Source organism: Rhagoletis pomonella, unplaced genomic scaffold, assembly GCF_013731165.1.
Source record: "Rhagoletis pomonella isolate Grant_MI unplaced genomic scaffold, Rhpom_1.0 Rhpom_scaffold_00005, whole genome shotgun sequence".
NCBI classification, from domain to species: domain Eukaryota; kingdom Metazoa; phylum Arthropoda; class Insecta; order Diptera; family Tephritidae; genus Rhagoletis; species Rhagoletis pomonella.
The window spans coordinates 7,629,942-7,644,557 of record NW_023458559.1 but is presented as its reverse complement, the minus strand read 5'-3'; the positions used below and the strand labels follow the sequence as shown (position 1 = coordinate 7,644,557).

At 32.0% G+C, this 14,616-nt stretch overlaps 1 protein-coding gene and 1 non-coding gene across 4 annotated transcripts in view; both read right to left on the bottom strand.

Annotated features, from left to right (window-relative positions):
* The window catches only part of LOC118738671 (MOXD1 homolog 2), a 1,114,343-nt gene that overhangs the window by 193,760 nt on the left and 905,967 nt on the right, over positions 1 to 14,616 (bottom strand). The window contains exon 10 of one of the 3 annotated variants that reach the window (XM_036469580.1): positions 8,072 to 8,240. In XM_036469580.1, coding sequence (XP_036325473.1) covers positions 8,072 to 8,240 — 169 coding nt within the window. Of the gene's footprint in view, positions 1 to 7,768; positions 8,241 to 14,616 lie in introns of those variants that run through there. The other 2 variants (XM_036469579.1, XM_036469582.1) reach the window with 2 other exon arrangements.
* Positions 14,498 to 14,570, bottom strand: Trnak-cuu. The gene has a single exon. It is a non-coding gene; the product is annotated as a tRNA-Lys (tRNA).

Here is a 14,616-nt window from a genome sequence, read left to right as displayed (position 1 = left end):
TTCTTTTTCTTTTGTTGACAGTTTGTCAACCTAAAATGTCAGCTGCGCGCTGCTTTCCTACGCGCGTTGCCAACCACGCAAATTCATAAAATATTTCAAAGTTTACGATTCATGGCATTCACTAACTACAATGTTTCTACAAGTTAGGTAATTCAAAGGCAAAAGATACAATATGTAAGGAGATACACGATAGGTAATTCAAAAGCAAAGGATACAATATGTAGGTAGATAACAATTCTAAGGTAATTCAATTTTAAAAATAGTTCATGGTTGCGACGGTTAAACGGGATGCGTCGCTCGTTTAACCCCACACAAAAAGAAATATTAGCCCAGTGAATGGAGTGTGATATGTGTGGGGTTTTCTGGCAATCAAAAGTATCATGAAAAGAAATTTTAAGTATTAAAGTATCAATCTTCAATAAAACTTCTAATTCTTAAATTAAAATGGTAGTTTGAATTTTTAGTTATGTTCGTTGACAGTTTTCATTAATATTTTTTGGTTCTTATATAAAATACTGAGTGAAAATACATACTTTTATACTCGTTAACAGTTGAATTCATTTGCATACTCAACTAAAATCACATATCAGATTGCTGTTTAACACTGTAAACACGTAAACGTAATTTTCACATTACTTACTGGATTACTCTAGATGAAATTCTTAAGGCAGTGTTACACGATTGGTACATTTGTACAGATTTGTACATTTTGGCAGTTATAGAGTAGTGTTGTTTGCAAATTCTTTTATTGAGCTTAACACAAATTTCTAAAGAACACCACTCTGTGACTGCCAAAATATACAAATCTGTACAAATGTACCAATCGTGTGACACTGTCTTTAGCCCAGTTCCACATCCGACAGCTTCAAAATCAAAAACAATACAAAGACAATATAAGCATGTTCCTGCATTCCATGATTTATTGAGAAATTGTTCGCAAAATATATGATAAATATATGAAAGGAAACGAGTTCGGACTATTTCGGACTAAATCCTGGAGAACGGGAACAGGCTAGTTTTCTGCAGCTAACAGTGATACCATATGCAGATTAAAGGTGGTATGTTCAATGAAAGGAAACAAACTTAATGTGTGGCCACAAAATCATAAAAGTTTTAAGATGGGAAGAGCTATCCTCGACTTGTGAATTGAAATGTATCATAATTTATACTAAGCTAAAAATAGAAGTATCTTTTAAAAATTCTATGAAAAAGGTATCATTTTGATCCATTTGGATCAAAACGGCAACACTGATGATATTTCATTTCACTTCATTTATTTATTTAAAATTTTTGTACAACTAAGACATTTCAGTCTTTTATATGTACATCAACAAAGAATTATAATCTATACTAACATAATTTGCCAAGAAAAGATACAAACTAAAATATATGAGTTTTTAATGTAAACTTAATACTAATACAGCAAATGTAAATGATTAAAGAGGAAAAAGGAGATGGATAATGTAAGAGAATAAGTAGAAGAAGAAATAAAAAGGAAAAAGGTACACACCAAGATTATTTGTAGTCAGAGGACATATCAAGGCCACTAAAGTATTGAATTATTAACTTTTTGCTGTTGCTTCTATTCAGTCTAGCTTTAACACTTTCTGGAATCGAGTTCCACAGTCTTACAGCGCTAATGAAAAACAGTCGACTGGAAGTAAGCGAATTATATTTAGGGACAACCAAGCTGTTATGTCTCTGTGAATTGGTTAGTTGAAGCATTTCATACAAATATTGCGGGACATTCCACTCTAACAATTTATACAAAAAAATGCTGTTTCTTGCAGCCAAAAAATGTATAATACTGCAACCAAGAATTTTATCGCGCCACGGCGATATATGAGCTTATCGTCCAATGCCATACACGTACCGTGTTACTGAAAGCTACATTCAACTTGCTGACTGACTTTGAATCAAGTTTGCTACAAACTATTTCGGAATTTGTGAAATGGGTCAAAATTAACTGCATAGCAAGTCGTGTTTCCTGAAGCGTAAACGAAGCAGACATTCCTAGCCTACGTAAAGTTACATACACATTACATACTACTTTATTAACATGATCACAACAGCTTAACTTATTATTTACATTAAAGCCTAAGTTCCTAATTTTCTCAGTGGTCATGAGGGCGGCTGTACCAATCCACAGAGGTGGGATGTTGGTAGGGTCTATTACACTTTTACATATAGGCATGACATACGACTTAGCAAGATACCGGACAGATCACTATTAACCTTATAACATATATCCTCGACGAGAGCTATACGATTCGAAAGGTACAGCTGAATATCATCAGCATACGTATGGACATTTACATATTTGCACTCCGAAAATACATCATTTACAAACATACTAAACAATAGAGGACCAAGGATTGATCCCTGAGGGACACCTGCTTTGATAGCTTTGAACTGTGAAGAAACATTCTCACCTTTAACTCGTTGAACTATGCCCTTAAGATAGCTAGACAAAAGTTTTATCGCACTATTAGAGAATGCAGAGTAGTGCCTGAGTTTCCGACATAACAAAGAGTGGTTGACTGAGTCAAATGCCTTAGAAAAGTCTAAGAGGCATGGAATAGTTAGATCTCCATTATCGTACGGCATTCTAGTCCCAAATTTAAGAAAATAACTAAAACCGAGATTTCTCTGCTTTTCGCATCGAAACAGTTAAAAGTAGATAAGGCCCTGGAAATGCAACATAAAGCTTTGCCATTGCTTGAATTCCGGCAACAAGTGCCAGATTTAAAATATTCACTTTTGAAAACAGCTGCGTGCCGTATATTTTAAATGTTTGGTACAACGTATAACTGTGAGTCTTTGTATTTTACAATGAAATACGTAAAGTAAAAATACCGTTCACAATTAGTTGCTTTCGCGTACCTGTTAATTATTGAAAGTTATAAAAATTATCAGCTTTTTGTGTTCGCGTACGCAAAAAACTTGCAAAGTAGGGAAATTGAGAGAGCAAAATGATATTTTATTTGAGGGAAATCTGCTAGTTTCTGCTGGAAAAATTTTTGCCAACAGCGATTTGCCTACAAGAAAACAGCTGATCAAAAACTGCTGGTTGGAATTTATGCAAATCTCTAAATTGAATTTGATGGTTTTGAAGTTAAAATAGTAAAAAGCGACTAATTAAACTTATAAGAAGTAAGTAATTATTCGTGAACTGTGCCAGGATAAGACTTCGAGATTTGTTTTCTTACGTTTTAAATTTTTTTGAATGTAAACAATATTTCTATCAGTTGTTCGTCTAATTTGCAAATTTCTGCAAATTTTCTGTTCGCGTACTATTTTGGATATTTTTCTCTTGTGTGACATTTCGCCGGAATTTCGCGGTGGACATTTTTTACTGGAGATTTTAAACGAACAGCTTTAACTGACCTAAAACCAGATTTTGAAAAACCCCCCAAAGGGATCTTTTGAATGTTCTTTTATATCTATCTTACGTACAATAGAATAATAATAAAATTAATGTTTTTCATTTCTAATAATAATTTTATTTAACAATAAAATTTTTGTTTTTCTTGTTCTTTTTTTGTGGCTCGTTGTAGCATTTAGAACTTAGATGTGGCTCTTTTCGGCCTCGGTCTTGCCCGGGATTAAACAGTATTAAAAATACAGCAAACAACAGCTGAGCTAAGAAGCAGTGACATGCTATAACAGTATGTTTGAGATGGAATGACATGGCATAGCAATGCTCGAGCCCATGGTAAAACTCTGTACCAAGAAATGTCGTAAAGATTCAAATTAAAAAGCTCGAAATATTGATGAAAATTTGCTTCATTTTTCTAAATATTGTATAAAGTTTGAAACCAGCGACCGAAAATAACTGTTATGTAAACAATTTTAAACTAAAAATCATTATGAGAAAGCTGTCACACACATATACTTTCAAATGCCAAAATGCTCAGTTTTTTAAGCTTCAAATTCGTTTTTAATGTAAATTTTGACCCAAAAACTAACAATTAGTAGTTATTTTTAACCCATACAATTCAATTCAACTTAAGTGTTATTTTATGACTTATATATTTCTTACTCTAAAATTTAGGTGGCAACCCCATTCCGAAATACGTTGGAATCCATAGTGCAAGTCTTAAGCGTATATGTACTGTGTATACTTACAACAAATGCTGAATGAAATTAACAAAATACAAATTTGTATTAAATAGAAGCATGGCAACCTTGATCGAAAATATTTTCTGACCAAAGTTCTTAACAATACCTTTCATTTGATATCCATATTGCGATGTCTTAGATAAATTGTGAAGAATCGAAAATAAGTGGCAACCTTACACTATTATCCTAAGGGATCACATTTTGTATATAGGGAAAGCATTGTTTAAGGAGCTTCTCTTGGTACCCATGAATATTTTACCTTTTTTTCTATACAAAATTTTAAATAAACTCGCGATTCAAAATAGGTAACAACCCTCTTAAAAATATTTTTGAATTAGGGGTCTTTAAAATACCTTCCATTTGATACACATATCATGATTTTTTAATTAATGGTAACTAGTTTCGAATAGGTGGCAACCTTATACGAGTCTTCTCGGAGATTATGCCTATACAGATAATCTTAAAATCCAAAACATTATCTGTGTACAAAATTTCATCAAAATCGTTAGAGCCGTTTCCGAGAATCCTATGGATATATATATGTATATATAACGGGTGATTTTTTTGAGGTTAGGATTTTCATGCATTAGTATTTGACAGATCACGTGGGATTTCAGACATGGTGTCAAAGAGAAAGATGCTCAGTATGCTTTGAAATTTCATCATGAATAGACTTACTAACGAGCAACGCTTGCAAATCATTGAATTTTATTACCAAAATCAGTGTTCGGTTCGAAATGTGTTTCGCGCTTTACGTCCGATTTATGGTCTACATAATCGACCAAGTGAGCAAACAATTAATGCGATTGTGACCAAGTTTCGCACTCAGTTTACTTTATTGGACATTAAACCAACCACACGAATGCGTACAGTGCGTACAGAAGAGAATATTGCGTCTGTTTCTGAGAGTGTTGCTGAAGACCGTGAAATGTCGATTCGTCGCCGTTCGCAGCAATTGGGTTTGTGTTATTCGACCACATGGAAGATTTTACGCAAAGATCTTGGTGTAAAACCGTATAAAATACAGCTCGTGCAAGAACTGAAGCCGAACGATCTGCCACAACGTCGAATTTTCAGTGAATGGGCCCTAGAAAAGTTGGCAGAAAATCCGCTTTTTTATCGACAAATTTTGTTCAGCGATGAGGCTCATTTCTGGTTGAATGGCTTCGTAAATAAGCAAAATTGCCGCATTTGGAGTGAAGAGCAACCAGAAGCCGTTCAAGAACTGCCCATGCATCCCGAAAAATGCACTGTTTGGTGTGGTTTGTACGCTGGTGGAATCATTGGACCGTATTTTTTCAAAGATGCTGTTGGACGCAACGTTACGGTGAATGGCGATCGCTATCGTTCGATGCTAACAAACTTTTTGTTGCCAAAAAATGGAAGAACTGAACTTGGTTGACATGTGGTTTCAACAAGATGGCGCTACATGCCACACAGCTCGCGATTCTATGGCCATTTTGAGGGAAAACTTCGGAGAACAATTCATCTCAAGAAATGGACCGGTAAGTTGGCCACCAAGATCATGCGATTTGACGCCTTTAGACTATTTTTTGTGGGGCTACGTCAAGTCTAAAGTCTACAGAAATAAGCCAGCAACTATTCCAGCTTTGGAAGACAACATTTCCGAAGAAATTCGGGCTATTCCGGCCGAAATGCTCGAAAAAGTTGCCCAAAATTGGACTTTCCGAATGGACCACCTAAGACGCAGCCGCGGTCAACATTTAAATGAAATTATCTTCAAAAAGTAAATGTCATGGACCAATCTAACGTTTCAAATAAAGAACCGATGAGATTTTGCAAATTTTATGCGTTTTTTTTAAAAAAAAAGTTATCAAGCTCTTAAAAAATCACCCGTTACAAGAATTGCTCGTTTAATGTAATAAGATAAAAAAATGTTTCAAAAAAGTGGGCGTTTTTCGAGAACTATTTTTAAAATATTTTTTTTTTTTTTTATGACGAGGTGCTTTTTTTGTGAGAGTCTACAATTGTTTGAAATTTGTTTTCGAAAACTTATGTTGAGATATATTTAGCAAGGTGTTAAACATCGTGAACGGTTGATGCTTTTATGAAAAATAACGACATTTTTCGTATTATGTCGTCGTTCATTACATAATTTCAGTAAGGCAATTAGTATTTTTTTTATGGGAACTAACGACATTTTTGGTTTTGTGCCGTTTTTCAGTAGTACCAGTGGAGCTCGTTTTTTGTAGCTACTTAGGAGTTCTTACTTATTTCCTATTTTTTCAGTATAACCCTTACTTAATCTTTAATTTGAAAGCTTAAAAATTTTCCCTACAGAGAGACTGTATTTATAATATTGCTAAATTGCGAAACATAAAATCTTTAATTGGCTCCACCGAAAAATATGAAATTTCTAGTTGTGTCGATATTGCAAAGGACCACCGATATGTACATATACCTAGAATGAAATTAATATCATCAATATAAAACTATGAACTCTCCACAGACTCTTCCACTAGCCTAAAACTTTACAGAAAATATTTTAAAACAGAAATTAAAATGAAGGACTTTTATTATATTTTCCTACACACAAAAGTTTTAAGGTGACTTTTTTCAACGAAAATTAAATTTTCCGTCGTATATGTACTTTTATTTTAGGATAGAAAAATTAAAAGGCCAAGTATAACTGTCATGAAAAGCAGAAAAAAAGATCTGTCATAAATACTTTTATTTCTGGTTAAAAACAGAAAAGTCATAAAATAACACATTAAGTTGAATTTAATTGTATAGGTTAAAAAATAATTTATTTCTTTTGACTTTATGGTAAAAAAGTAAGAAAACAACAATCTGAAGATAATTTTATGGAAAAGACTCATAACAGTTACAGTCCCTGTTTGAAACTCTGATTTGTATTTTTTTGGATAAAGCTTGGACAATATTTTTACAGAAACACAACAAAAAAAATTTACTTGAAAAATGATGTGAATATTCAAATAATCTACACGTGAATACTTGTGTAAGTCACTGTAGTTCCAATTGGCCAAGGCTGCCTATCCGCAATTTTTATGCTAATAAATACCACAATGCTTACATCGCCCAATAAATTTCTCTGGAGTTTGCGCTAAACGGCAAAGCCACAGCGGCACAACCCGTAGGGATTTACAATCATGCAGAGGTGGTAACTGGTGGTTATCACTGGCCACAGTGCCTACTAGAGTTTGGCACATCAGTTCTTTTAGTAGCAACCAGGGCAGCCAACTATACTTAGCTATGAAGTGCCATATTGAGGATAAAAAAATGTCAAAATGTGCCAAATTGAAAAATAAAAGTGCAAAAAAAGCTGCCATTATTTAGCATTAAAATTAGGAACATTTTTCTAAAACAAAAGTCCAATGCCAAAGTAAGACAAACCAGTATTTGTCAATGTTATTGTGGCTTATTAACATTTTATTTTTTTTTTTTTAATACAAACCAGTTTTATACACTATAGAAATTAGAAAATTTTAGTTAAGAAAAAGAACAATACGCAAAGGATTTCACAAAAATATGTGGAAATATTACTTTTTTTCAAAAGTTCCATTTTGCGCTTTGTGCCAAATTAAAAAATTTAGTGCCATTTGAAGTAAAATAGGGCCAAAAATGGCACGGCTTGCGCCAAGTTGGCAGCCCTGGTAGCAACAGTGCAAACGCGTTTTAAAACGTATCAGTAAATATGGGGATATAAGACACAGTTTCGTGAAAAGAATATTTGGATCGCGATCCAAAATCAAAAATAGCACTGACAAATTAAGATCAAAGAAGAAACCGAACTAGTGAACTAGTTCATTGAAATTAACTAGTTCTTTAGTTCATTTAGTTCTAAAACTACCTAAGTCTAGCGCCTACCCTTACATTTTTTGATTTAACACATTTTGTGTAAATAAATTCCTTTTAGAGTTGAAGAACGTGTGAGATATGAAACAAATAACATTTCTTGAATACTTACGGGAATAACATGATTTTTGGCACCCCAGCAAAGAGGTTTGAAAGATCCACTTCTAGTTGCCACTTGAAACTCGTCGAAATGATTTTGCCAGTCATAGGAAATTAATCTTGCTTCTAGCGTCATGCCAGCCAACTCTGGCGGTAAGGAAATTAGAACGGGGTTGGAGTCACTGAAATATTAAAATATACTAATTGTGAATATAAAGTCATACATAATACTATGTATATTTAACAGCATTGAAAAAAAATTAATTGTTTTATCAAAAATAACCAGGTTCCGAAAACGGATTCTTGTAGTGGCGACCAAACGATAAAAAATATGTGCATCGGCGTTTTAAAAGTTTGCACATTAATTTTGTAAATCGGTATGTATAAGAAACAATATGACCTGACCTGTACTTATTAGATCTGTGGCCATAAACAATAACCGCCTAAGTTCTTTGTTTGTTTTTGTTGCTTTTCCACAATAACCCTGCAGTGAAATCCGGAACTAGTCAGGAAAAATACTAGTTTACAACTAGAATTCCCTGACAGAAACCGAACTAGTTCGAAAATGACCAGACTTGTACCAAGTACAAGACGATTTATTAAGGCCCTGTTTTATTTAATTTCGACAGTTTAATACAATAAAGTACACAATTATAACTTTTGTTTGGGTATATTGTAAACCATTAAATCGAATACGTATTCAGTTATACCAGTCCGGTTAAATAATGATAGATACACATAATGATTATTAATTAAGGCATGTTTTTTTTGATAACCGTTTAATTATCAAATACCGATATTACCACCTTTTCAATGATTAATAATTAATTACTTTAAAAAATGTTAATTAATTAATTAGTTTTAATTACATCATTATTTTGTTATTATTGATCATTTTCAATTATTTTTTACTTTTTAATTACACTATTAATATAATTAATTGATAAATTTCTATTATCAATCAACAAGCCAAACTATAGACAAAAATAAAGAATATTTAATAACTGCTTGAATTATTTATTTATTTTATTCTTATCCAAATCTCAAATTTTAAACATTAATTATTACTGTTATAAATTTTTAAAAATAATAGACTGAAATGTGCAAAGTTAATGAATTTAATTTATTTTAATGAAAACTTTTATTTTTATTTTAGTTCACTCAAAAATTATCTAAAGAATTTATTTTATTTTTAACTAAAATTTTTTCTTTTGCATATTCCATATTATTAAAAAAGATAAAAATATAGTATTTATTGTACCTGAAGCCTTTTACTTTTAATAACATTTAATGAAAAATAAATTTAAAGTTATATTCGAAAGTTTGAAATATCTATGTATTTATTTTTTCTTTTAATTAATACTCAAAAAATGTAACACTAATTATTGGCAAATCTAAGGCTGCTAAATAAAAATGTGTTATATATTAAAGTGTACTTAAAAGTTTTTTATTGTATATTCATGAATTCATTTTATTTTTTGACTCCCAAAGTAGTGGTTTTGGTCCATAATTACACTAGTATTTTTCTGTCTTTTTTGAACTAGTATGATACTGGTATATTTCTGACCGAAATCTGACAATTGCCATCTCGTAGGACATCCCCATGTTAAAAATACCAGTTGATTGCATGGAAAAAAGATAGTTGGCCGACTAGTTGGGCATGCGGTTCATATTAGTTGTGAGGTAGTTTACAACTAGTTCGTTTGACTACAGGAAGTTTTTCATTAAAAACGGCCTCAAGCTCAATATAAATTGTTGAATATAATTGCTATAAGGTCATAAAATAACAAAAACAAATAACTTAAAGACGAGCACACCTAAAAGTTAAAGATTCTAATAATAGAAATATTAACAAAAACCAACAAAACCAACAACCACATGATCTAGTTTAAATAGCACTGGAATAGCTGCGCTTGATTGTAGTTGGCTTAACAAGTGAAATAGTGGAAAAAGCAACAAGAATTCACAAGGCGAACTTAGCACAGTGCGTAGTAGGGTGATTCAAAATTGAAACTTTTTTGAATTTCGACTGAGAACGTTCGGATTCTTGAAGATAAGAGGGAAGACAAGTTCCTTCTAAAATTTCAGCTTATTTGAACAAGATTTAGAGATCACTCAACGCTGTTATTTGTTTTCCGGAAACTACAGATTTTAGATGCATCCTTATTAACAAATAGGTATATTTTTATCAAATCTTGTCGTGTTTCGCTGAAATTTTATAGGTAGGTTGGAAAATATCAGCTTATTAGAACGCAGTTTATAAAAATTCGATAAATTAGTTTTAAACACATTTATTAATTAGTTAGTAACTAAGTTTTGCCTTATAAAAATGAATATTTGCAATAATTTTTTTTTGTTCCTTAGCCACTGAGCGTATGCTTAATACACCTAAGATCAAACTATAATTCATGTCATTAGGGGACCTCATCAATTAATATTATTAAACATCAAATAAAAAAAATCACCGGATAAATATCACTTATATGCCATGTTGAATGCAAGTATTTTCCTAGTCATTGCAGATATTAATAATATAATAATAATATTTTGGCGCTTACACCTTTGCCAAGTGTTTGGCCAAGCTTCTCCTCCAATTTGTGGTGTGTGGCTTGATGTTGTCACAAAAAGGCGGGGAGAAGCTTTTTCAAGGCAGAAATACACACGAAGGCGGTGTTGAGCGTTAATCAAATAATTTTTCAATCTTTTTTTAAAATATTAAAAAAGTAATTGCAATTATTTATTAATTTGTTTGCAATGCGCAATTAAAATTTTAATTGCAATTAAACATTTAATTGGGTATTGCACACGGCAAATAGTTTAATTGCAATTACTTTTTTGATAACAATTAGCCTACTTAAACTGGCATTAAATGGCAAAAATGGCTAATGACAACATTGGGCATTGAAAAATTATCGTGTTTTTATGTGTAAAAAATAGTCATTAAGTTCCTTTCCACATGGCATTTTTTAAATGGCATGAATTTTTTGCCATTTCAATGCCTAGTGGAAATTCGGCATTATAAAAAAAAAAAACGAAATACGGCACAGGCCTGGGTTGTGGCTGGTTGTCATATTCACACTCCTGGCCTATATAATAGGCATTTATAATCGTTGATTTTTAATAAAATTTACAAACCAATTAACCCTAGAATACCTTATTTTTTATTCCTTTAATTCTAACGTTCGCCTGTGAGACTACTTTGTAAAAAAGTACAAATTCTGTCTTTCTAAAACCTTAAACTTGTTTAAAAAATGGGCTTAAACATATTTCATATGTTTTTAAAGTAAAAAAATAAAATAATTTAATTTTTTTTTTTAATATTAATAAAAATAATTCGTATTGAAAATAACACATATTTTATAATCTTTTTGAAAGGGGTCATTTTAAAAGATTAAAAAAACCATTTAAAAGCAAACGCACTCAAACAATCCATAAATTATCTCAAAGGTATTCGTATTTACTTTCATACTTAAAAGTAATTAGTTGTTTATCTTTTCTATTGTGACCTGTACTTAAAAATGAAATCGACTTTTATGTATCACATTGGGCCTTATGAATAAAAACTAAGCAATACTTTTTTCTTAAAATTTCAGATCTTTTACGTAAAGTTATTCGAATAAATCAAGCAAATGGTTTGAAATCTTAAGAAAAAGCAACTGCTTAGTTTTTATTCATAAGGCGCATTCACTGAAATCTTCTTCCAAATAGTTCTCACTATCGGTTCCATTCAACGATATTTCTTCCAACCATTTTAGAACTTGTTCTTCATAGGAACCCCTCTCGAAAAGTAAAAAAAAAATTAAGTTCAAAACAGAAAATAGCCAACAAACATGTTAAAAACTGAAATAAGTACAGCAAACAAGGCGTCAAGAGGGCGTGGAACTCAGCCGCGCAAGGCCACTGTACAATGTGGCGACCGTTAGTATTCCAGGTTTAAAAAATTGTTAATTGCTAACTAGAGAATATCACCGTTATTCTCCACAACAATTACAATTAGTTAATTGTTAATTGTTATTCTCTACAATTACAATTAACCAATTGTTAGTGGTGATAGTAGTAGTGATAGAAATTAACAATTAATTAATTAATTGTTCTTGCAATTCAAATTTGCCCAACACTGCACGGAGGAGCAATCGCTGTTAAGAAAGATCTTGTTTTTAAAACTTTCTTTTGATGCTGCTTGGACCAGGGATCGAACCCAGGTATTACGGAGAGGTAGTACATACCTCAAACCACTCTACTGCAGCGGCCGCACAAGCAAATATTAATAACAGCTGAAATAAATAACTTGTTTTTTGTAGATTTTGTGAAAAATGTATGTGCTAAGCTCTGAAAATATTTACTTAGCATTAAATCTTCTATCATACCACAACAAGATAATTGAAAAATTAATTGTTTAAAGCTCAACACTGCCTCCGTGTGTATTTCTGCCTTGAAAAAGCTTCTCACAAAATGCATTTACTGTTCGGAGGCGGCGTAAAAATGTAGGTCCTCGCCTTTTTGTGACAACAAAAAAGTACAGTCTTTTTAAAACCTTAAATTTGTTTAAAAATGGGCTTAAACATATTTCATATGTTTTTAAAGTAAAAAAATAAAATAATTTAATATTTTTTTTAATATTAATAAAAATAATTCGTATTTACTTCACACACCACAAATTGGAGGAGAAGCTTGGCCAAACACTTGGCAAAGGTGTAAGCGCCAAAATATTATTATTATACTATTAATATCTGCAATGACTAGGAAAATACTTGCATTCAACATGGCATATAAGTGATATTTATCTGGTGATTTTTTTTATTTTATGTTTAATAATATTATTTGATGAGGTCCACTATTGATATGATTTATAATGTGCTCTTAGGTGTATTAAGCATATGCTCAGTGGCTAAGGAACAAAAAAAAAATTAATGCAAATATTAATATTTTATAAGGCAAAACTTAGTTACTAACGAATTAATTAAATGTGTTTAAAACTAATTTATCGAACTTTGTGAGTGCAATTATTATTGTCAGGAAATATAGTATGGCCCATAGTCATAGTCGCAAATTAAAACTCATTCCTGTTAAGATATAGTTTTCAGCATGATACAATAATTTTTAGAAGGTAGTTTAACTTCTTCTTCTTATCCGCCATGTTAGCTATCTGACAGAAAACGTGTTTCGTATTTTTTGTTGTACCAACTTTTTCAAAAAAAAAAATCCAGCTTTTGACGTTGGAAAAATAAAACAAAGAAAAGCCAAACATATAAGTAGAGAAATTCTCGAATATTTTGTAATAATTTTCTTCATAAAAAATTAACTGCTGCTTTCGTGGATATTGCAACACACGGAATAGATGTAAGGACACAGCTATAAGAGCCACCGCACACCACAGACTTTATCGGCCGCCTATTTAAATGATAGGGCTCGCTGGAAATATGTACATGAAGATGTATGGAGGTGCGCACATTACACCAGCTTAATCGCTCTGACCAATAAGTTGTGGTGCAATGGAAAGACTAGCGAGCACATCTAAATTGGCGGCCGATAAAGTCCGTGGTGTGCGATGGATCTAATCCATTATAAACAAAAAATATTGCTGTTATATTTTAATTTTTATGATTTTTGTTCATGTGATTAGCAGGGGCAAAAATGTATGTACAAAATACGTATATTTATATTAAAAATTAAGTGATCCGTTATGATACATATAAATCTTTACACGTTCTGTTAAAAAATATCTAAAATAACAAGCGATAATCCCTAAGTTCTATATCGTAGCAGTGGCCACATTGCGTGTTTGTCACAGACAGGGTTTATGTCAAAAATTTTGAAGTGAAACTACCTTCTAAAAATTATTGTATCATGGTTTTCAGTTTAGATTTTTAAATGTTTGTCCATCATCGACATCTGTGAAACAGCTTTGTGTTAAGATGAGAGAAAACAGAGCTATCCAGATGAATAGAAAAAATTTACTCGGCAATATAAAGAAAAATAAGTACTTCAATTAGTTCACCCTGGGTCCGCTGTAGGATTGCGAATTTAGCAATCCGGGAAGTTAAGTTCGAATCCCACTGCCGGGAAACATTTTTTATTTTTAATTTTATTTTTTTTGTTCTTTTAAATATTACTTAAATGTCTTTTTATGTAACTAAAGTTGTTCTGACCTTTTAATTAAAATTAAACTCCAACAAAAAAACGAAATTTGATTACTTGAAATAGTTATATGTAATGCCATAAAAATACAATAATATTCTAATCAAATAAAAATTAAATAATGGGAATAAGGGGAAAAAATGTAATAAAAAAAAATAATAAAATAAATAAATTGTTATGTCGCTGACTGTTGGGGTAAGGTTGGTTGGCATACAGGCATGCTCGCTAGCCCAGGCTTAGCTCATCGGCGGGGGGGTCGTCTCCAACCATCTTACCTTAACAGTCAGCGACATAACAATGGCGCCCAACGTGGGGCCCGAACCCACGACCCTGATATTAAGAGTCTCATGCTCTACCGACTGAGCTAGCCGGGCATGGTGGGATCCACAAGACGCTTGCACGAATCCGCGAAAAGTATTA